Source organism: Anas platyrhynchos, chromosome 18, assembly GCF_047663525.1.
Source record: "Anas platyrhynchos isolate ZD024472 breed Pekin duck chromosome 18, IASCAAS_PekinDuck_T2T, whole genome shotgun sequence".
Classification (NCBI taxonomy): Eukaryota; Metazoa; Chordata; class Aves; order Anseriformes; family Anatidae; genus Anas; species Anas platyrhynchos.
Window position 1 is genome coordinate 13,319,361 of NC_092604.1, and position 24,604 is coordinate 13,343,964.

Sequence of the window (24,604 nt, forward strand, 5' to 3'; positions counted from 1 at the left end):
CGAAGAAGAAAAAAACCACCAAGATATCAGAATGGCTTCTAAATGGAAGGTTTTTGAATGATGCAAAAAGCAAAGGGCTGGTAGCTCGCCATGATCCCGAGCATTTCTGCAGCAGCTAGAAAAAAAAAATAACAACAAACGTGACAAACTAAAAACAGATTCTGCACCTCCTCAGAGCCGTGATAAGAGAAATGGAAAATAGAGAGAAAGTATATTTCAGTTTTTATGATTTCCAACATCATCATACGCTCTGATAATGCACACTTCAGAGCTAATTCTCCTGCTCTTTAAGAGCACAGACTTCATTCATGAAGCAGCATGACAAAAATTCTTTATCCACTTGATGACTACAGAAGGTGACAGCCACCGAGAAAAAGACAGCCACAGGGACACTGTCAGAGTGCTAACCTGCAGCGCTCCTCTCTTTGAGCACAAGTGCTCCCCTGATTACAGGAATACAGACATGCATTTTTCATAGCTGAAATGTGGAAACTGAGCCAATTCTTTTGTTATTAATACTGGCAGCATACCCTAAAAAACAAATACACGCACACTTAGCAGAACCCGTTCCTGGCTCTTCCACTGACTCGTTATTTAGTTTTGGTCTTTTTCCTTTATATTTTCCTCTTGTTTACTTCTCAAGTGAGCAGACTCGAGCTACTCCCTGACTCTCAGACACGAGAACTGACTGCACAGCACCCAGTGCAGCGGCATGGTCCCGCGGTCTGTGCACAGAACACATTTTAATGGCAGTGCTTCGGATGGCTGATGTAATTCCCCTTGTGAAGGCTGCTTCTCTCCTAACTGAGGTTTTAAAGGAGAGAGGAAACTCTCCTTTAAATACACGCATGCACGGAGAGGCAAGAAGGAAACCCAGGGCTCTGTGTTGGGGATGCACCGGGACAAGCCCCGCGGCCCCGCACAGCGCCCAGATTCCAGCAGTGGCAGCCCCAGCAGCCTGCCCTGCCAGCTGCCAGCCATTTCTCCAGTTTTCAGCCCCAAACCCGAGGCCTTCCTGGTGTGGGTTTCACCTAGGCTGCTCCTAGGGCTCTGTAGTGAGTCTTCATCAATTTCTATCAGTTTTAGCAAACAATTGCTATCTCCCTCAGTTTCATGCTGACGTTTTTATTTTTTTCCCTCCTTTTTCATGCACAAGAGGTATCAAGATAGTCCTAAATATGACTGTTAGCAGGACTAGAGGCCTCTGACCGTGTGGTCAATACCAAGAGTACTTCTGCTTTAATCCCGCTCTACCCACGCTTCTGCCTTTCATCATGCCACTGGCTGAATCTTTCCCCTTTGAATTCGCTCTCCAATCAATCTATTCCCTTCCTCATTGATGCAGACGGATGTAAGTATTGACAGCTACCAGAAGGACCGAGCACACACAAATAACTCATAAAATGGGCTCAGCAAGGTTTCTTTCCAAGCTTTTGCCCGCTTGCTTCTTAGCAGACGGATGAACGAGTAGAAACATTTTCCTCGGTTAATCCCTCTTTGACCCAAATTAACTTTTGTCCAAACTATTTTCTTAGATAGTTTGATTTACAGTCGTGCCTGACTGAATGAGACCATGGACACGTTTCGATGACCCCAGAATAGGAACAGAGGTGGAGAGGGGTCAGAAGGTTTGATCTGATCAAACTTACAGAAGAATTCCTCCTTCCCCCATTTTGTCACAGCCTTTCTCCAGGACTGGACGTGCCAAAAAGCCTCGCAAACACCAGGGGGAAGCACAAGGAGCCCCTGCGCTGCCTTTCTGTTGGTGGCTCAGATCTCCTCTGTGCTCTTTTTGACTCGGGTAAATTTTCTGCACAGAACATACCCCGAAGTTGACTACAGCATTTTAACGTGGTCTAAGGGTTGAAAACTGGGTCAACCCCCAGCTCCTCCTCCCAGCCCCGATGTCGGTGACAGGGTCCTTCAGGCCCTGCTCCTGCCGCCAGGAGCAGCGTGTCAGGACGCCCTCGGATGCGGTGCCCTTCCCTGGAGAGCTTTTCCTCCACGACCGCTCCAGCAGCAGCTTCCCCCTGGGGAGTGATGTTTTCCATAAATTCAGTGAAACACGGTTCTAATTCTGTAATCACGATGTATATCCAATGAACAGGATCTCGTGTTTTGATAATGAGAGCAATATAATTAGGGCAAGCCTCAAAATATTCAAGCAACTTAACCAGGTGGAGATCACCTCTGATATGGGAGACACAAAGGGGTATCTGGAGACTGGGATGCGGTTCCATTTACACACAGTGCCGAAGCACTTTCTTTTTCTAGACCCTAACATTTCATGTTTGGGGTCTTTTATGTCATTGCTACAATATTTCATGAAAAGATTTCACTATTTGGACACCACACGAGGCCTGGGAAGTACAGTGTCCATGCACAGCAGGCTGTCAAAGCTCCTAGCGTGCAGCAGCCATTTGGGTGGCTTGCAAAGTCCGTACTACCCTCAAAGACACTCCTGCGGTCTCATTTTTAACTTTTCATAAATAGGTTCAAAGACACTGCCTTCTTTTCAGCCTGTGTGACCCACAGCTGACCACTCGGGCGCCCATGCAGCTCTTAGCAGCAGGACGGAGGAGTGGCAAAGTGCCTCAGCAAGTGAGAGAGAATGGCTGGAGACAGAGGGGAAGCTGTCTGGGAACCGGAGAAGTTACCAGAATGATTTTTGTGGGCAGAACGGACAGCAGATAGCAGCTATCGCCTTCACACTCAGGAACAAGAGGTGGGAGCCTCTTCACCCCCATCAGTGGCAGCTGCACAGCGCTGATAGGAGCGGGGGTCACGGCTGGAGCTCCGTCCTGGCCTTTTTTTTTTCAGTTTGCCTCCTGCTCGATGACTGCCATGTAACTGTCATTTGTTTTTTCATCTCATTTCCCATTTGTGCATCTACCCAGCCCTCGAGGGGGATTCGGAGGGAACTGACAGAGGAATGCTGACAGGGACCTCTCGCCACCCACACCCCTGTCGCGGGAGGGACCCCTGATGCTGGCATCGCGACACGACCCAAAACGCTCCCCAGACCCCCGTGCTGGGGTCCCCACAGGGCACAGACCGTGTTCCCGTGGCAGCTCCCTTGGGGTGGGCGTTTTAATAAAATGCCGGGGTGTGAGGTGAGGGGAGCTGCCCGCAGCCACCTGCCCTCCAGCAGCTCACACGCGGCCCCGCGGGGCCTGGGGGCTGCCAAAGCCCCGAGGGGAGCCCCCAGCCCTGCGGGAGCCCTGCCCGGACCCCGACCCTGCGAGGCGCAGCACCGAGGCAGGGAGCCGGCCCCGGGGTGCCGGGGAATCGAACCGGGGGGGGGCATTTAGCGCTCCTGGGGCGGCCTCCCCCGTGGTGCGGCACCCCCCGGGCGGGGGCACGGCCCCGCCACCGCCGCTCTGAGGGGGAGCCCGGCGGGACGGGGAGCGCGGGGCCCGGCGGGGCCCTCATTCCCAGGCCGGAGGGGCCCGGGGCACGGCTGGGGGCGGCCGGGGGGCGAAGCCCGAACCCCCGCGGGTCCCCCCGGGGGGCTGGGGGCCGCACGGGGCCGGCTGGGGGGCTCCGATTCCGCGGAGGGAGGGGGAGGCGGGGACGGCGCTGCCGGAGCCCCGGGGGCGCCCCCAGCCCCCCGCCGCCATCCCCCCCCCCCCCTTCCCCGCCGCCCAGACACCCAAACAGCGCCGCGCCGGGCGGGGCGGGGCGGGGCGGGGCGGGGCGGGGCTGGGGGAGGCCCCGCCCCGTCTGCGGCCCCGGCCAATGGGCGCGGGCTCAGGGCGCGCGTGACGGCGGCGTTGCTGTCCGTCAGCGGGCGCTATAAGGGCCCGGCGGGGAGGCGCGCGCGGGGCTGCGGGGCGCCGGGAGCCGAGCGGGGACGCGCCCGGCCCCGCTGCTCTGCGTGCGCGCTCCCGCGGCGCTGACAAACCCCGGGCGCGGCACCGACACCGGCGCTGCCGGCGGCGCGCGCGCGCGCGCGCGGCCGGGCCCCCGCTCCGCTCCCGGCTGGGCGGCGGCGGCGGCGGGGGGGGAGCGGAGCGGAGCGGGACGCGGCGCCTCCCGGGCGCGGGGCCGGGACAAAGCCCGCGGGGCCCCGCCGCGCCCCCAGCAGCGCCCCCAGCAGCGCGGGACGGCGCCGCCAGGTAAGGGCCGGCACCGGCACCGGCGCGGGGCCGCTCGGCGGGGCGCGGCCCGGGACGCGGAGCCCGTCCCGGCGGGAGGCTGCCCGCCGGTGCCGTTCCCGCACGTGCTCCTTTGTTCTCGGCGAAGGAGCTGCCCGCGGCCGGGCGGCCACAAAGGTCCCCGGCGCCGCCGGGCAGCGCGGCCGGGCCGGGGGGAGCCGAGGGGCCGGGGGAATTGGGGGGGGGGGGGGGAGGAGGGACCCGGTCCCGGCCCCACCGGGAGGCGGCGGCGGCGGCGGGGGGCGGCGGCGGGCGGGGACAAAGGCGGCGGCCCCGCGGGGAGCGCAGGGCAGGGCAGGGCGCCCGCCGACACCGGCTTTGTGCGCGCCGCCGGCACGGGCAGCAACAGTTGGGGCGGGGGGCACGGCCCGGCACGGCTCGGGGGGGCCCGGTACAGCCCCGGGGGCCGCCCCGTCCCTCGGCTGCCCGCAGCACCGGGGGCTCCGCGGGGGCTGTGCGGGAGGCTCGGGGCCGCCAAACTTTTCCCGGCGGGTCCGGGGCCGTGCGGCGGGCGGAGAAAGTTGCCGAGCGGGCGCCTCGCCCCGCTGCTCGCGGCCGGGAACCGGGGGGCGGCGGGGCCCGAAGTTGCAGCCGGGAGCGGCGTCAAAACGCCTTAAACCCCCCCCCTGCTCCCTGCAGCCCCCCGGCTCGGGAAGCGGCGGAGGCTCCGTGCCGAGCAGGGGCTGTCGGAGGGAGCCCATTCATATCTCTGACTACCTGGATTTGAATAGAAACCAGACAGCAATTCTTTGCTGCCAGCCACTATTCGCCCCGCCGGACAATAGAGATTTGTTAGCACACAGGCACAAGCCGGGGGACACAAAGCTGAAGGCAGCGGTGCCGGGGGGCTGCAGTGCACAGGAAATTACGGCTTTTGATGCACTATTGGCAGGTCTGGCGTTCCGGAGAGGCAACACGGCCGTGCCATGTTTAAGAGCTCCTTCCTGCCATTTTTAACCACCTCGAATGTCATAAAAGCTTTGTGGTCACGGCCCATCAAATCACCAGTCCGTCCGGTTACTTTGCAGCGCCGGTGCTGCCCCGTGGGCTGGCAGGCAGGAGCGTGGCCGAGCTGGAGGTCTGAATTCACGGGGGGGGGGGGGAAGGAATTTTGATGACTGAAAGCCTCGGTGTTTATAAACAGCGCAGATCCGTTACCCAGACAGCTGATGTCTAGCCTGAGATGTGCTGCCTCATGTTAATGGCAGCTGGAAGGGGCTGGAGCTGGAGTGCTGGCTCCGTCCTAAAGGTACAGCAAGTTCACCGCATGCCTCACCCCGTCAGGCGTGTAGGAGGATGCTGTTCAGTCGGGTCAGCCTGGCAAATACCACAATAAATAAGAAAAACAAAATACTTAGTGTCTCGTACTTCCTATTTCCCCTACTCCCCCCACCCCCCAGTCTTCCAGACTTTAAAAAAAAAAAAAAAAAAGAACTCCTCAGAGACTGGGCTTTAATCCTCTGACTGGAGCCAATGAGCAGAAATTATAAAGATTAGAAAGCCAACCAGCAGGTCCTATTAGATGAGGAGCCTGCCCCTAACTGTACGCCGAGGGGGGAGGTAGGTTCAGCCCTTACCGGGAGGCTGGGGCTGCTCCTCCTCAGCTTCCATAAATCTTCGTACCCATGAACATCACCCAACACCCATTCCAACTGGATGTTACGGCTTTCCACCTTCTCAGGCATACAGATGCAGTTCTCAGTCCCAGTATTTAAGAGGAGCCAGCAGATCTCTGCCTGTACGGCCATGAGCACAGCAGAAATCCCTTAGCTCTCTCCTTCGCCCAGGGAAGAGGCCGAACAGAACTGTAATAAATCGCGGCGGGGAGATGTACGCCTCTGCTCCGAGCTGCGCCATCACCAGATAGAGAAAATGGGCTCTGCTCTTTGCTGCTCTTAAGCGTGCTTTACCAATGCAATCCTTGGGACCGCAGCAAGACAGGGAAGGGTGCTGAAGCAAGGGAAGCAAGGCCCTGTTCCATGGCACCTGGGGGAGCTGGGTGGGGACCCCTGGCCACGCTGATGCGCCCTGCGTCAGCCCAGCAGGCAAACAAGGATGTGCCTCCGGTGCTCCTTCTGGCAATATAGGGGAACAAAAAGTCTGGATGGCTGAAATACTACACAACTTCTGAAAAATGTGAAGTCCTCTTACTGTAATGCTAGTAAAATTGCGGTAAAATATCCCTGTATGTGCAGGGCCAGCTCGTAGCACCTTGAGCTGCTGTTTCAGGACATTAGAAATACAAATAGGAATGTAAATACTTTGCACAGGACTCAGTTCTGTCTGCATAATTATACAATTTCCTTGAATTCTCTTCCTGATGCAGTACAATGGCTTGGGTGTTTTACTTCTCAGTTAAACTTGGGTGATAAGAATCAGGGTAGATTACAATGAAGCTATTTTAATTTTCTTCGTCGTGGTACTTACAAACCCAGAAAGACCTATCAAAAAGAAGCCTCTGACTGAAAACAGCCCAGATGATTTCTATTCTAAGTTAAGGATATGGATACATCTACCAACAAAGCACGTTTAGATTAAATACCATCGTATTCTTAAATTATAGTAACCTTTCCATTGCCTCTGTGACTGCTAATACTGGTTATTCATCAGTAGGCTGATTTTAAAACATTCAGAAAAAAAAAAAGTTAAAGTCTCTTGAATTGCTTCCTAAAAAGAAAATAAGCTTAAAGTTCTGTTCTGCCCTGGCAATTAGGTGTCTCAGTTTGAATACCTGTTGGGCATTTCACTTGGAGTGGAAACCATACTGTTAGAGGTTGGCAGAAAACGTTCCTGCCTAATCAAAACAGGCATAAAAAGAAGGTCCAGGCATGCCCTCCTGGCTGTGAGCATCTGTAAACTCATCTGGGACATCAGAATAATCCCTGACACGCACATAAAGAAAGGTTGCTGAGAGCTGTTGAAGATCTTGTTTGGTCAGGTTGTTCTCAGCTACACACGAGTACGGGGAAACTGAAAAGTCAGTGCTCCCAACTCCACTTACAGCTATTCCACTATAAAGTTTATGAAGACTCAAAAAAAAAAAAAAGAAGAAACCTTTTAACTACTAACAGGCTTTGAAGTTGCAGCAGTTGCAAAATACCCAAGTGTATATAATCTGAGGATTTATTAATATATAATACTGCATTACAGGGTTAGCTGCCAATAAAAATGTACCAGGTATGCCCAAATTTAGCAATATACTTGGCAATTTAACGAACGTGGAATCTTAAGAATTTCATTTTATCTCAGTAATAGCCAGCAGATGCTACCATCGTTTCAGGCCCATACTATTGATTAATGTCCCGCAAGATTCAAACAAAAAACGCGGAAGACAACAATCAGGTATTTTTATATTACAGATGAAATAAAGGCATCCTTTCCCCATAAGCAGCAGCACTGACGTGTAGATTAGTAAAAGCACTTTTTAAACAGACTTCAATCACTCTTAGTTTCCCTGTAGTGCATGGAAAGTTTGGACCATCAGCAGCTGCCCCGACCCCATAACGCAAGGAGGGACCTTAGTACCATCACCACGAGTTTTCAGTCTCAGCTCTCTTACATCAATTTGGTTTTGCAACAGCAAATGACTCAGATCTGTGGTCAACTCGTGTTCTACACACAAACTCCCGGCTGTCTGAGATGAGATGCCAAAATGCATTTGAGGACAGGAGTAGTTTGGGGACGGGTTGTTGAAATGAAAGGGCCTGGAGCTGCCCGCGGTGCACCCGCACACCTCCCCAGAGGGTGCTGCCGTCAGCACAAGGCACCCCTGCCCTGAGCAGCAGCAGGCATCGTCTGTGCTTCCTGCCACAGCTCCAGCACGAAGCACGTTGGGAGCAACGCCGTCATCTGCCAGGTGCAGGCCCCTGACACAGCTAGTGACATGCAGCAAACCACAGGTCATCAATACAAAACCTTCTGTGGTGTATTTACCGATTCTTAGTTGGTTACCTAAAGGAACTTAACATTTTCTTGGAACATACCTTGCCATGCCCACTTAAGGCTTTATTACTTAGATTCTCTGGGCTTACTGGCGGGCCATACATTTATCAGCACACATCTCTCTGTTCTCACACGTAGGAAGCCTGTAAGTGTGGCATTGTCTGCAGCAGGCCCTAAAGTCAGATCTCATGAACAAAAAGGCCAACGGGGCAGCCCAGTCCCAGACACGGTGCCCCAGCGGTCACAGACAGCGGGGTGAGGTGTTGGGAAGGGCTGTGCTCAGGCTGCTGGCGGTGGAGCCCCACGTTCAGATTTTTAAGATACCAACCTGGTTGCAGATAAGGCTCGCAGTACAAGGATAGATTCCAGGTATAAAAGAATGCGTTCAGGTTTGCCATATATTTTTTTCTGCTGAAGATTTAAATATCATGTGGCTTTAGCTTTCTTTCTGTTCACTGAATATCAAGGTCAATTAGGAATGATGTCTGGCTAGTACTCTCAGAGCAGATTAGACAGTTGCATCAAAAACTAGGACCATGTATAGGTCATCTGTTACTGTGACCTAGATTTCTGAGAATCTGTTCAATTTGTTTTATTGAAAATGTAGTACTGTCTCAGTTCTGTTTCTCATAGTAAACCTTCCTATAAGAGCAGAAAATAGCTTTATTAGATACTTACAGACATTGCTTACTACTTCTGCTAATACACAAAGAAAATCAAATCCGTGCAGCAGACCTGTGTCTGTCATCCATTTAATTTTAAAATAACTTAAGGTTCTGAACGGCTTATGCCTTATAATCTAAAGCATTTGGTCCACATGCCAAATACTAAGCAAGCTGAAATACATAATAGCTTAGCTTCAGCTTTGTTTGCCCTACTTAATAATTTTTTCCTTCAGTACCCAGCGGATAGACGCAGTGTTTCAGCATTACACTCTGAAAATGAAGAACATGCTGAAGTATTTGAGTCGAGCGAGGCTGTTCCAGCTGTATCATCTCTCTGAGCGGTGGTTTGAGTCGCTCAGCCTGAGAACAGAAGCAGCCTTCCCCCCAGAAACCTGCAGTTCCGTGTTCGAGCACGAGGGTCTCGCTGTCTGAGTTTTGATACCCTTGCAGTACGTCCACCTATGCTCTGTGCTGTCATTTGGAACCCCCGAGTGTTCCAAACAGCAATCTGCCTTTATGACAGGTTTCCTCTCTTCTCACAGCCCTTAATTGTCCCAGTTAGAAGGCAATTACTGAAACACAGATATGCAAACACACCTGGTTGTCAGTGAAAGTACATGGAAGAGGGACAGAAAGAAGGTATATTTTAAAGTATTAGAAACTATTTTCTAAATACCAATGAATTGAGTGTAAAAGGGAAACTAAAAATAACGCTGCGATTGTTGAATCCCCAACTCAAAGAGCAGTACACTAAACAAATTCCAGAACCATCATCTGCAGTCTGTGGCTCATTACTGTGCTTTGGTAACTGTGCCACGAAACAGTTCTGTTCTTATCACACCCCAGGAGAAAGGTAGGTAATAGAATTAAACAACTATAGAAAAGAGCACGGAAAAATAAAACAAAGCCAGCAGATTAAGACTCATGGATTAAAACCGCCAGCATGTTACTCCTTCATAAATTGTGCTCCGTAAATCCACTCCAGTCTTTCCAAAATTCTGAAGTTGGTTCTACCGAGTCATCTGAATTTTATGCTACTTCCATATTCAAACTTTTATGTGCATCTCAGCACACTGGGACCAATTTATTTTATAGGGAAGATAAAAACGAGTAGTACTTGGGTGACGTTATCCCAAGATCATTCTTCTAAATGAAGATGAGTACATTTTCTCCTTTGTGTTTCACAGAATGGCTACGTTTAAATAGGTTAAGTCTACAATTCTGAAAAGAACGGCCGAGTCCTGCTCACCTGGATGGCATACCCATCATCATCTGATACTTAAAGCACACAAAAGCAAAGAAATTAAATACCTGAGGGGGGCAAGTCTTCCTTCCAGCAGGATACGTGCCAGGTCACCAGATGTAAGGGAGTGTCTTCCCACCCACCCCCAAATTATACTCAGTTGTTCTACAAGAGCCTTTGAAGAGGCTTCTATTTTAAATGTTAACACCTGCAGCACAGTTACAAAGGCACGGCTGGTCTGTAGCTGAGCAGCACACCCAAGCAGTGGAGGAAGAGCATCGTGGACAGCGGGTGGCTGGCTGACCGCACCGCTGCTTTAGGCATCGTCTCCAGTTCCAGCGTCAGCTGAAGGAGATGCTGGAACAGGAGCAGTAAACTAGTGCCAAATTGCAAGAACCAGGCAGGTGAGGGTCATTTACAGATTGTAAAGAGGCTCAGTTATGAAGTTCCTAAGCCTTCAATGACTGTGAAGCCATGCATGGTCCCGCAGCGTGGCACCCAGGGCTGGGCACACCAAAGCAACGAATGCCCAGGGCCGCTGCGGCTGTCTGCTGTACCCAGCTCAGGGCAAGAACAAAGGCACTGGCTTTTACAGTTGTCAACGTGTGTTTTAGATGTTTCCTTTTCTTTTTCCTCTCGTGTGGCAGTGTAGAAGTGAGAAATGGACACTAAAGCAGTGTAAAGCAGTAAAGACACTACAGAAAGGAATCCTTGGTCTCAAACTGCACCCTGCAGCAGTTCTCCATCTTTTCTTTCTTTCTGAGAACTGAACTGAAAGGGCCCACAATCCCTGCAGGCAGAGGTTCTTAGGGAAGAGAAGTATTATTGGCCAATAACTGACCAGCAGTCAGGCACGCTACCAGGATTTGCATCTTTCAAAACAGCAAGTCTGAGTGGAACTGCATCCTGGATCCCAGACGGGCTAGTCTGAATCAAGGGAAAAATCCATTTGCTTCCTTCACCCATCAGCTTTTCTAGCAGTAACAGTGTACCCAACGTAAGAGTACTTCAGAATCTTCTCTAAAAACAGAAAATCAAGTTAGAGATCTCAACGGTACATACCATGCTGTAGTAGTACAATACCTCGTTAGATAAGAGAAGGCTGTCCTTGCGTGAGGCATCCGGTGGCTGAAGTTCCCTAGAGTCAATGCTGTGGCTGCACGCTGTAGCTTAGATCATTCATAAACGAGCTTGAAATAATTTTGTATGGAAACCTGGACAAGGAGCAGTGAAACTGAGGAAGTTCATTCACTGTGAGTTAGAGCAGGCACAGGATCTGGTAACGGTGGTTTTATTTCCTGACGGCATGAGGAGCACTGCACTGGAACCTCATGGTACCTGCTGAGGCTAAACTAAAGCACAACTGGGAATTAACCTAAACCGGGATGCTTAACCTAAAGCATAACTGGGAATCCAGCATCCTGAAGTTCAGTGAGATCACGGCACCTGTTCAGCTCCTGAGGCAGACATTAAGAGAACGCCACATTTCCAGCCAAACCAGACATTGCCAAGCTGTAAGAATAGGCTGGGAGGATCTTTATGTACGTTCTTGCAGCTCATCATGCTGTCATTTACTTTGCCGTAGTTATTTAGGGCTATCAGAAGTAAAATCGTTATTGTACTAATTGTATCTTGAAACGGAGTCCCGAAAGATGGCAAAATAAAATTGACTCAGAGGTGCCATGCTGTCTAAACTGAACCAAAACCTGTGAAATTTGGAGGTGTTTTTGTTGAGAACTGCAAACCTAGAATTGTATCAGCTGAGAACTGCTGGTTTATATAGCTGAAAAATAGAAACTAATTATCTTCAAAGGACAAACTATCAATGAATCAGAAAGAGACACGATTATGAAAAGCAAATCCTTCATTTGATCCCTCTCCATCCATACTGCTTCCCGAGCAGATAATCTAAGGTTCATCCAGCTAGAATTGTTAATATTCCAACGGAGTAAGTGAAATATGAAAGTCCCAATTAGCATATGAAAAAATCTGCATTTCTATATTTTTAAGTATGATCAGTGTGTGAACACAGGGACATTGCAACAGCCACAATGTGGCTCGTGTTGCAGGAAGACACCTCTGTGGTGTCCCTACCTAGGAACAGACCTTCCCTTGCAGGGATCACATTTAATACAGGCTTTCAAAATTAAACCATATAAACAAAACAAAATCTTTAAATTTCTCTGGGCAATTCTTCACTACCTTGAATTGAAACACAGGGTGATTCCTTGTAAGACACAGATCTCACTGCAGACACCGTGTTCAGGAAGAGCTCACACAAAGCAGGCTTTGCAGCGTGCACTGGCTCATCAAAAACAAAAGATATATCAAAGAGAGCCCTGTTCTTTGCAGTTAACATTATAATCTCCAGCTACCCTTACTTTTTTCTGAAGTGTATGATGTATCTCAGTTTGACTGTTGAGATGTGTGTAAGGACAGAACGCATTTTCTGCCCTCCCTACTGCCACCACCAAGCCTGGCCAAGTCCAGCCATTTCCCATCGGAAAGCAAGAGGTCAGTTCTCCACAACAGCAGTAGCTTTTGCTAACAACTGTCGTACTGACAACTGGGCCAGCAGATTCTAAAAATACCGAAAGGAAGAAACCAATCTCAGGCTCGCTGCTTGCACTGGTAGCAGACTCGAGTGGTTGTAATTACAATCATCGCTCTCCTTCCTGAACCCAGTCACAGGAACTGCGCCTAAATTCACGAGTGGGAAATCTTCCTGATCTTCAGCACAGATCAGTCAGTAAGAGCATTCAGTGTCTTCTGAGGAAGTACTTATCTTAAATTCACCACCACCACTAGAACAACGTCCTAGGTTTAGTGCAGCGCAGGACAAATATTTCAGTGATGAAGAATCACTAGCATGTTGATAAACCAACAGAGACAGGGCTGTTTATATCTACAGAAGCTGCTTACCCAGCACTGGATGTGTCGGAGCACAGCACAATGGCAGGAGTTCATTTTTAATAGAGAAGAATCTCAGGAATCCTAACAATGAATCTAATATTGACAGTAATCTTCATGGCAACAAATGTTCTCTTAAAAGATGTGGGATAAGATAAGAGTTCACAGGGACGCTGGACAGTTCACAAAAACTCATTCACTGCTACTGAATGCACAGAAACCAAGAAACAGTGGGGGAGCTGAAAAACATCTGGAAGACAAGATATGATTTGTAGGACACGGGCAAGTTTCTCCTGCTTGGATCCTTAACCCAGCCTCAAGGGTCTGCATTTCCCCTGCAAAACCAGATACACCATGAACCTGGAGCCAGCGCTGCTGTGCTCTAATTGGCTCATTCGTGCAGGTAAAGATATTAACAGAGAGGACAAAATTCCCTACCCTTCACCATTTTGCTTCAGAGAGCTTTATTCTACTTTTAATCTTCATGGGCATCCACTCAGGACCTCAGTGTCTGCGTTTTTCCCCTTTCACATTTGGTAGGTTATCTTCAACAGGCAGCTGCACTTCCAGATAATCAAATACCTTTCCTGGCTGAAGGAGTAGCTTTGCTCCATGAATAACCAAAGCACCTATTTTGTATTTGGGGATTTTGTTGCTGTTTTCTCTGAACATTTCTCCTTGAGGTGCTGCTTAGATCCCCAGCTCCCAGCCAGGACCAAACGGTGCAGACCTGCACCACTGGAGCAGCAGGGCATAGGGCTTGCCTGCAACAACCCATACAAACAAGAGCAGCTCTTCTCAATAGGGCACAGAAGAGTTTTTAAATGCTCCTAGTGACAGAGAGTCCATCTGGACCACTGGCAACAGCTGGAGCAGTCTCGTTCTTAGAGCTGGAAGCTGCAGATTGGAAGCACGCTCTCCTGTGCTCGCAGAGATGCCTCGCCTAGAGATGCTGAAGGACCCTTTATAGGTGAGCTTGTGCTCGCCGTATGCACACTACTGGGTTAATCAAGTTGATCCTGACCCTAAGCTAAACAGAAGCTGCCAAGTCTCTTGATTTTCTAATTTGCTCTCCACTTAGCTTTTCAGAAACCTCTCCAGCTTAGTGATCTCTCTAGCGTAGCCTTTAGCAGACCAGGACTGCATCGCTTGGTCAAGTTCCCACTTCGAATTACACCGAGACCTCCCTCTTTGTCATTTTTCAGTCCTTTCAACATTCACCACAGCAAATTTATATCACACCCGTCTAAGATGTCACATGGCATTACGTCAAACACCTTCCAAAAGTCTGTGGTTGTGCTGCATCCACCAGCAAGGCTGTCGATGCACAGTTACATCAGAATAACCTAAGCCCCCCCCAGATCACTGGAAACGGGCATTAGTCGCACTTCTCTCCGGTCCCAGAAGAGCTGTGTTTGTTTGCTGTGGGGTCAGCACCGTAACGTTATGTTCTATATGCTAAGAGGGCAAAGGGAACAGGCGGGTAGCTTTGTCCCCTGATTGCACATATCACAAGACTTGTCAAGTAGTAATCCAGCGAGCTTTTGGGCAGGTAGGAGAAATAACACCGCGCAGTGCTAATTGCAGAAGGCTGCTGATGCTGAAGTGTTTGGCAGTGGCATTGCTACTGAAACACGTTCCCAAATTCCAGTGAAATAGCAATAACTAAAAACACTGCCAGTGATTGCATCCTTATCTGTCCCCCTTTCACTAAGGTGTATTTGCATGCTTACACCCAAGTAATTTACCTCTACAAACACATGTTTATAGGACAATTCAAGTTGGTTACAGGACAAAGCAAACACGCCTGTGCAGGGCTTTTCCACAAGTGCTTCAGTCAGGCGCTGGCACCGCGTCACAGAGCTCAGCCTCGCTCATCCCATGCCATGGGGCACCTCGTGAGCAGCCCCGGCAGAGGGGAGATCGTGGAGAAGCGGAGCTGCTTTCCTACCACGTGCATACTGGAAACGGATTTAGCTGCACTTAGGGCAGTGCTGCTAGGGTTCCTGCTAGGCTGTAAATAAAAGCATTGCTGCGAGGAACTGGTAGAAGGATTGGGTTAGGGTGTAAGAATTATTCAGGCACCACAAATACACAGAATACCAGAGTCATCCACAGAACTAAATCTTGTCACCAGACTTTACACAATTAACCTGTGTCAGGATGTGTATGCACATTTTGAGGAGAATTTTCTCCATACAAAAACCTGCTCTCTGCCGTACAGGTTCAAAGAGAAGCCGTGTGCTCTGTGTGCAGCACTTTCAGTGCCAAGTTCTGCCCTGGCAGTGCTCTGCCCCAAGCCCATTCCATCGGTGAGCCCTGCCACGGTTCCACATGTCAGGCACTTGCAGACCCCTGGCTACCAGCTGACTGCTGCTATCACCTAGGGAAGGCATCAGGTCCGCCCGGAGCTTTTCCCACTTCTGGGGCACATCCAGAGGCATGGATTCTCCTGAGCAATGGTGCTCGCACCCTGCTGCTTCTCAGCATGTTCCCGGACAGACTCCCCACCGAGGGACTGCCCTCACCAGGTCTGCAGGAACCCACCCCTGAGGGCCGTTCCCCAGCTGCCTGGTTTCAGCTGAAGCTGGTGAAGGATTCAAGAAGGTGTTGTTGAAGAGCCATGTTCACCTTCTGTAAAAGCATGGCTTAGGGGCAGGGAAGTGTCCATTTGGTTTTATTTTTTTACACTCCCCAATTTACAAGAGAGATTTGTAACACTGCATAAAAAAGTAATAGAAATAGAGGTGGCAGCTGTCAAATACGGGCTGGTGTCAGCACTCGCTAGGAAAACCGGCTGAAAGGAACATGGGTTCAAGATTCAGTGCAGATAATGAAGCTTCCAAACTTCTGAGGTTTGCCAGACCGGCACAAAATACAACCACAACAGCATCTCAACAATTCTGCTATGCTAATGCAAAAGAAATGTGCAAAAAATGTTGTGTGGTAGGCTCACACAACCCCTCGGCAGCAGCTTTGTGAGGCTGCCCAGCTCAGCACATGCTCTGCTCCCCAGTGACGAAGCTTTGGTTAAGCACGCAGGTGAGACACCTCAGTAGGGAAACAAAATGGGAAGAAATGGCATGAGAAGTGACTCGGCCTGTTGTGTGATAGGATACAAGCAATCGTTCGAGCACCAGTAGGAGAAAGTGCCAGGACTACGTAGGACAGAGTCCGGCCCCCAGGCTGGTTGGTGCACGTTGCTGTCATTGTAGCAGGGTGACCCTCCGCGTGTGCTTACACAATGTACACACAGTGTACGTACCCTCATACCCTCCGTATGGAAATGTAACACACACACACCAGGAGAGGGAAAGGCAAAAGAGAAAAGGGTTTTTTTAGGTGGTTTGGGGGAGAAATCCCCTACAAAAGGACACTTGTAACAATTTCGTTTGTCCATCCCAAGCCTGCACACATTGCCCAGTTCCATTGTTTCTGAGGAATATTTTTTTTCATCTCAGAATCTGACCAAAAATCTAACAGATTGAGAGCTTTGAACTTTGCAAGAGGGAGGGAGCATGCAGCCAGAATACAGAAATAACACACATGCTTTGTGGCATTCAGAATAAAAATTATTTCCATTTCCAAAATGAGATGACGACAGTTACCGGGTAGAGGGTCAGTGGAGGTACAAGAGGAGGAAGATGTGAACTGAGGAAAAAGCCTCTCTGCAGTTTAATACATGCATGCAGTTCCATGCTCGGTTTGCACTTGGTTCCCCTGCTTTACGCTGTACCTACCAGCTGCGGTCAGCCGGGCTCAACACCTGAGGTCAATCACTGCTTGTTATTAATGCAAATGTTCTTTGTTCGTTCCACCAGCTCCCACTCCAAAAAGATTGCAGGAACAAGGTGAGACTAATTTTCAGAGAATTTCTTTAATTTCCAGGATCAGTTGATGTTTAATGGTACGGCTGAACTCAGTCCATTTACGTGCAGTCTCCAAACTATATTCTGTGAACAAGCTCATCTCTCAAAGATACAACTTACTCAGTATACAACAAATATTTGTTAAGTTACATGTATCAGCTCGGGACATTCAGAGACCACTGAAACTTCACAAGAGAAATCACTGAATTTAAAGTTCTGTAGACTAGCTTTTAAGTGAAATTATTCCTACAGGCTTTGCAGGCTCCAGTTCACCTACAGCAGCTATTTCAGGTACAGCAAGAGATTCCATTTTTAACAAACAAGCTGCAAGTAATTTCTCTCTCAAACCGTGGAAGCCAGGTGGAAAAAGTGAAGGTAACTGAATGCAAGATAGAAATTTAAGGAGAATAAATCCATTTTTCCACTTTCCAGGAAGAAGATAACCCAGTTCAGGCATTCTGACCGGTATGTTCTTAGGCAGACATTTACATACTCAGTTTAAAACTCACAGTTTAAGGAAAAAGCTGTTCCAGTAACGCTCTAGATCGTGTTAAAAATGATCTGAGAATCAGACAGACTTTTGAGGCAGTTGTTCACTTTGGGTGGGATTTCCCAAGCCACCTAGCACCAGGCTGATGGACTGCCACCAAACGGGAGGAATCAGGCTCTGAACAGAGCCCAGCATGAGTCTCTGTGAGCCTGCTCAGAGCCTACAGACTCACCTAGGGCTGGGGAGACCCTTCCACGCTTTCAGCTGCCACAGACAACTGCAGATGGACCTGCAGGTTCGCTGCAGCACCTAGGAAGCAGCTCGGAATATCAGACAAGCAAGAAGCAGCAAGAGGTAGAAATGATTTTGTGCTGCCTGCCCATCACCAAGAGGAAAAACGTCTTAGCATGAAGTCAGTTCACCTGGAGTCGGGAGCAGCGTGCCCAGCGCCCACCTCGCTCGAGCTCAAGCTTTAAAAACCTTGGTGATGCTATTTAGTGTGCACATCCACAGGAGGAAGGCTTCTCCACAGCTGTGGTTCAGATATACTCGACGCTGGTTTAAGAACCACGAAGTCAAGCTAGCATCGATAACAGCAGTGTTACACTTCTGCTATTCATTAGTCCGCATGGTTCCATTTCATAATTAAAATACTTGCAGTTTAAGACTTTACAATAAAGAATGTGCAGCCCTCAGCAGTGTTTCCACTGCTCGTCTATGGAAAACATATGCATGGAAAGTATGTACAGTGCATGTACACAGCCACCTTTGGATAGCTTCAGTGAACATTCAACGCTGTCGGTGAGTTTGAGAACTAAAAAAAACCATCGACCGTTGACTGTACCTTGAGGTTTATCACAAACCCTCTCTTAAATGGAAAGCTTGAACCTTCGGAGTTTTTCACATATGGTTGCTATTAACAGGTCATGATTTAGATTATATTAAAGAGCTAGAGGTTGAGTTTTTCCAGCTCTACTTCCCTACTTTCTCCAAAAATGAACTGGTAAAAAAAAAAAAAAATGGTTGTTTTCTATTTAACAGCAACAACAAACAAAAAGACTATGAGCTAGACCAGAATTTCTGCAAAAAAAAAAAAAATGAATAATGGAAGGTTTTCTGTGGACAGCACAAGAGCAGTAATGTATACATGGCATATGGCATGCTTAAACAAGCCTGGGTATGGTGTATGTTCAGAACAGCAGAATATAGGCCAGATCAGGAGGAAAACCTCCTTTCCATTTGGACTGGCAACTTGAGCTCGTCTGGAAAAAGCTGTGGAATGTCAGTTCATTTGCTCATAGGAACCTGTGCTCAATTTCAGCAGCTGCTCACTGGGAACACTGGCCATGGACTGGATTCCTCCCAGCAAGGTCCAGCTGCTGCCACAACTCATGTTTGCCTGCTCGTGCAGCGACAGCAAGAAACCAGCCGTGCTTCCCAAGGGAAGGCAAGGTGGATGTCCAGGCACCTCGGCCGTGTCCACCCGGTACCCTGCCTGCCCCAGCTGGCCCATCCCATGCAGGGCTCCAGCCCTTGTGGTACGGAGTCAGGAACGGTCTCGATCCCAAAAGCAATACGCCTGACAGCAAGAAGCTGTAGCCTAAGCGGAGTAACCAAGCAAAACCATGAAAAAGGAAATCCTGTATTTTTAATGCTGTTTCTGAAGTGAAGAATGTTTTTCCTACTCTTTTCCCTGTGTAAATGTCCTTCCCAGAAGCCTCCCAGATAGAAGAAGCCCTGCAATAGTCGTGTCCTGAGACCAGGATGGCTGCGACCCCGACCGTGCCCCGTGGCAGCACGGAGCTGCCCGCAGGAACTGCACCTAATGGCTGCACTCAACATTCATTGCTGTCGGTGGGTTTTCGTTTCTATCAACTCACTGATCAATGAATGCAAACTGCGGACCAGCTAGCTGAGAGACTGCCCGCTCCTCCTGCTCGGGGCTCGCTGGCAGGAGGGACGCAGGCTGCGTGCTGAAGCAGCTCTGAGTTCAGCTTCTGCCACTGGCACAGGGCAGGGCTGTGGGAGCTGTGGGACCGGCCGCTCACGCTCCTTCATGAGCACAGGCACACAGGGATGCTTTGCCACCTGACAGCCACTGCAAAGATAAAAGTGTTTTACAAAGCAATAAATTCTGGATGAAATAAGCATCCCCTGTAGAAAGCAGATGTTATAACAGGGCACGAACACGGCTTTTCAAGGCTGTGTTTTTGTTCTAAATACAGGAAAACAATCCTGATCCAAGTTCAGGGCAGACTGACTTATTCCTCCCTGTCCCTTACCAGCTTCAATGGAAGCTGCGCCCATGCTGGACACTTCATAAAGATACAGAAAGCGTCCTGGTTAAATGTGGAAGCCTTTTCATACAGGTCTGTACTGTCTACTGAAGCACATTAAAACAGTATCTTGTAATATTTATATTCTGCTGTGGTTTGTTTGTTGTTGGTTTGTTTGGTTTTTTGTTTGTTTGTTTTTTTAGAATTTTACTTGAGACGTAAACACTGAAAAGCAGGAATAAACCATTGGCATTTATCAGTGACTTCAAATATCTTTCACATGATACAAATTTGAACATTAAATGTAGCTACATATGTTAAAAAGTACTTTTTTAAAAAAGGCCCAAATGTACATAAGACAGCTAACAGACTAAGTAAGGAATGATCGAGAGAGCTACATAAGGGAGCATAAGGGAGAGAAAACTCAGCTGATCAACTGTTCTAATAAAAACAACACAACTCCTTGCTGCATTTGTAAATCTCAGTTTTCACTATCAGGAAGGCAGAAGCCTATGCAGCGAGCGTCACCTGATTATAGGAAATGAGTCCTTCTGATGGAGACAACTATGGAACAACATCAAGTCCTAAAAAGCGATCAGTGAGAGCTGACAGAATTGAGATTGCCCGGATGACAAGTGACAAGGATAAGAACGGGAGGGGGGCAGCAGCAAGTCACTGGTGATGGGGCAGCAGCAAGTCACAGCCCCCGAAATGCAGCACTGGGCATGACTAGAGGGGCAACGGTGAACGCTGCTTCACCCAGCAGAAGCACCACAGTCAATGCATGGTATTAACGGGCACACTCGTTTTCCTTGAGCCTTGTTTGTTCCCGTGGTTCCTTATGGGATCATTTTGAAAGCAGCCCCGTGCTGTGCGGGGTGCCCCCAGTAACTGATGTGCTGCACACATCCAGTCAGCACTTACTAAGGGCATGTAAACTCCAGTTAGGTGAGTATTAGTAGTAACCCCCCTTACTCATTCTGCTACAAGACTTTAATTGTAGGCAGGAACAGCTTTGCTGAGTTCAACTGATGCACAAACTGAAGGCACCTCTGCAAAACACGGCTTTAGAAAAAGTCTCCCAGGTGTGGCACTGAAAGGCTCTGTTCAGTGCCAGTCACCTACACGGAGCTTTTCTACTGAAACCCTTGGCAAAATCAGTTTGGATCTAGAAAGTTCACTGCAGTAGTACAGAAGTGATCAGGCTGAAAACATGCCTGCGCTATTGCATAACCATGAGCTAGACAAATGACTTGTTTTGATGCAGTTTGACATTTTGCCTTTGAAATTCCAAATTTTTCAGCATGTTTGGAAGACTTGCTGAAAACGTATGATCACACAATTTGTACTTTTTCCAGTGGCTTCTTAAACAATATAAAATAACACAAATGCTTTCTTGTAAACACCGAAATCTCACTTGACCTACTGGTTTTCCCCACATACATCTATATGAAAATACAAAATAAAGTCTTGCCAGATGTTCATCCTTACTGCAAAAAAAATGTGAAAATCATTCACTGCAATTACTCCAAGTAAGACATTTCAGGCAGAAAACTACAGAGCAAGTTTGCTAATGCATGAAAATCACAAGGTTTAAGCAGACGCTCCACAGCTCAATGCTCCTAACGCACAAAGAGGCATAAGAACTCAGTTTGCTACTCCACTGTGAAAATCCGTAAGCCTTTTGCTTTAATCACGTTTTGTAATGAGACAGCAAAGAAGAAAAACTACTAGGGGAAAAACAGGTTACCCGACATACTCAGGATTTTTGAAAAATCATGCTTGGGAAGTTTGGGATGCTTCTGGCGCCAGCTGCTCGCGCCCTAGCAGAGGCCAGCAGCCTCACAGGCAGCAGGACCAGCTGCTGGGCGCGGGACAGAGCTGAGCACCAGCACCCCCAGTGCTGCCAGCACCGCGGACCGGACAGCTGGGGCTGCAGAGCTCGAGGGGCTGCCCCAGCAGGAATTGCCAGGGCTCATCTGTCAAGGCGCAGCGGCTCGGGCCCTGCTGCCCACCCGGCACCAGCGGCAGCGTGCCCGCGTCCCTGCTGCTGCGCTCAGCCTGCCCACCAGCACTGAAGGTGTGATCGAAAGACAGGAAGACATGAAAAGAACTCCAGGAGCTCAGTTTATTTAATTAATCAACAGTTTATATAAATAACTTCATACGGAACAGAAGTTTGACAAGCGTTTTTCGGTTTAGCAAAGATAACAGCTGCAGCTAGACAAATTCAGACCAGCAATAATATACAAGTATTTAGGGGAAAAAAAAAAAAAAGTAATTTGACTCATCTTAGTCAGCTTTTGCTTTCAGTATTTGGCAGATATATCCTGATATGAGAACACAGTGGAAAATTAAGTTTCAATACCTTTTACTGCATTCAGGCCCCTCATGCATTAACTGTAAGCTATGCCAGGCTACAAAGATTCAAGAGAACATCAAACAATATTTTCATAAGCTATACACACATAGTTTATGAAAATAAATTATAAATGCATGTGAAGTTTCTATATAAAAATGAACAACTAGAAGAAAGCCTATCTAGATGAATATAAGTAGTCCTTAACACACAAGTAACTGCACGCACATTTGCAACTCTGAGCCTATGTTACGCTCATTCCACAGGACTGTTCTCATTACAGAGGGAGGAAACATCTCCCCTTGCAGAGGAACCACAGTTCTCCAATAAAAGTAAGTGCCATCAGCACGATAACAGAGGTGGAATGCCCGGTGCCCTGACTCTGGAAGAACTTTAGTAGTTCTGAGCATCTGAACATTATTTTAAAGTGTCAGATAATAGTATACCACACTTGAAAAATCCAGAGTGTTTCTAAAAATGACCAAAAAGTTGCTTTAAATGAGAAATTTGCACATACCTCATCCCTCTATTATGAATAGAATTGCATTGATTTCAGTCTGTAACAATTGCAAGTCCAACAAGGACTTGTTGCCATCTAGTGGATTATAACCAACAAAATCCATTTGATCCTTGGACACAGCAAATACCACTAGATGGAGTATTAAAAAAGAATTCTGCATTCACCTTATTTTAAGTGTCCAGCAGCAAAGTCCAACTGCTTTCAGTTTCATTAGAAATCCCCAGCTATAACATTTCTAAGTTTAATAGGGATACACTTCAGATGGATACTTTTAGGTCAATGTAATCTGCCAGGTTCCTTTTTAATCATCGTATCACTAACATTCAGGCAACTACTTCACAGCTTTCACTGACCTATCTCTCATGGTAAAATCTTACACAACCTACCTTGTGCTGGTGTAAACAGCGATGTGCAGACCTGGACCGTGCTACTTCTGTAACCAAATACCAGGTCCTCAGTTCTGTGAGTAAGCATTAGCTGTAAAACTTCTCAAAGTCTCTACAGTGAAGTATGAATTCATCTCTTTATATGATCTCAGAGTGAGAAATTCTACCTCATTGTATTTGGCAAGAAAACGAGGTACTTACTGCCCATGGAGTTCACAGGAAGGACAGGAGAAGAGGAACTCATCTGCTCCACATCTGTAGCTAATGAGAAAGGGAAAATGAGAAAATTGTGATGTGTGTTTTACCAAGTGCCTTAATAAGTTTTTAATCTTGAAAATGTACATTTAAATTAAACAGGTGTATCTTATCTATGGAAGTAGCTTTGAGAAGCAGTTTTTAACAGCGCTGCCCTTTTCCCTTTTACAATATTATCTCACATACCCATTACTTGCAGACTTGCTTTTCAAATTGCCATTCCAGCAAAACCACTGCAAGTTAGATAAGAACATGACTTCAGAACACTTCAGCGTGAAGAAATCCTAAATTCTGTCTGCTTTAAACTGTATGCAATAGCATCTTTTAAGTGGAGCATTACTGCAGACGAAAAGAGATGACAACTGTGTCCAGTGCTCCTTCAAAAGATTCCCGATAGGAAGACAGATTCCCTTCCAAAAGCACACAAATGCTGGCATTTGATCTGAAGCAGTACCAGAAGCAAGTATCTTTAAAGACAAAGACATTCCAAAAAGCTTTGTTTTATAACATCTGAAAAAAGAAACAGAACTACCTTCCTGTGCCTGCAAAGAAATTAAAAAAAAAAAAAGTGTGATCTGAACCACGAGCCAGGTATTCTCTGCACTTTGCAAATGATCCAACTTCCCAGGATCCAAACCAAGAAAGTCATCTCCTGGTAATGGGGTCAGTTTTAATCTGAGATTAGGTAGCATGCAGAAGTGCTCTCTTTAGGGCTGGATCTCTCTCAAAAAAGACAACATTCATCCTTGTGCCATCACCACAAATGCCCAAGTTCAGCAAATCAGTCTCCCTCTCCATCATTTTTATGATGGTAGATCCCACAATTACATATAATTGTCATATTTAAGAGCCAGCAAACACAAGTTTACATTCCTCAGCCACAGAGCAGAGCCCCAGAAGCCCAGCTCAGCCCACAGCCAGGGTTTGCTGCCAGCCCAAATCAGGCCCTTCACATTCTTACAGCTCGGCACTGAGGGCTTCTGTTTACATGGAGCACTGCAAAGTTCTGCTCTAATTAGGCAAACCACAAATGAACGTAAACACTTGGGCAGACCATTGTCATGGAACACGAAGAGCACACACAGCTCTGTGCTTACAGAAATTAATCCCGCTATGTCTCCAGCCACACCTACCGAGCTCTTTGCTGAGCAGCCTTGGTTTTACTACACAAGTCCAACAGCTTCAGTTCAGCGTACCGACTGCCACTCACAACAAAAGTGGCAGGTTTAAACAGCATGGGTTCTGCCCATCTCATTTTCTGTTAACTGGAGACATTTACTGCCCAGAACTTCTACCAAACGTGCCCTTGTATGGCTGGGCTCTTCCTCGTGTTTCTCGCACCGCTGTCCAGAAAGCTGGGTATGGCACAGCCATCCTGGAGCACTGACAGCCACACGCCATGCAGCACTTCTTACAGCTCCCCTGATCTGCTTACAGGAAAAATAAAAAGTTTTGCATCTTCCTGTTTTCCACTTTATTTCTATGTTCTCCTTAATGCAGGAATTGTGAACCCTTTGAAAGAGGTAGGTAAC

General features: G+C 48.2%; 2 protein-coding genes and 1 long non-coding RNA gene across 6 annotated transcripts in view; 1 reads left to right on the forward strand and 2 right to left on the reverse strand.

Moving 5' to 3' along the window:
- Positions 1-24,604, reverse strand: part of NR6A1 (nuclear receptor subfamily 6 group A member 1) — a 73,826-nt gene that overhangs the window by 37,085 nt on the left and 12,137 nt on the right. For all 4 annotated transcript variants that reach the window (XM_038188062.2, XM_038188063.2, XM_072025123.1 and 1 more), the window contains exon 2: positions 23,019-23,078. In XM_038188062.2, the coding sequence (XP_038043990.1) occupies positions 23,019-23,078 (60 nt within the window). The remainder of the gene's footprint in view (positions 1-23,018; positions 23,079-24,604) is intronic.
- On the reverse strand, positions 3,794-10,196 carry LOC139999005 (uncharacterized). The gene is made up of 2 exons (XM_072025126.1): positions 10,076-10,196; positions 3,794-5,474 (listed from the first exon to the last, which is right to left on the reverse strand). The coding sequence occupies exon 2, from the start codon at positions 4,856-4,858 to the stop codon at positions 3,794-3,796; it is 1,065 nt and encodes a 354-aa protein (XP_071881227.1). The 5' UTR covers positions 4,859-5,474; positions 10,076-10,196.
- LOC139999006 (uncharacterized) lies at positions 3,992-19,694 on the forward strand. The gene is made up of 2 exons (XR_011803955.1): positions 3,992-4,118; positions 18,598-19,694. It is a non-coding gene; the product is annotated as an uncharacterized lncRNA (long non-coding RNA).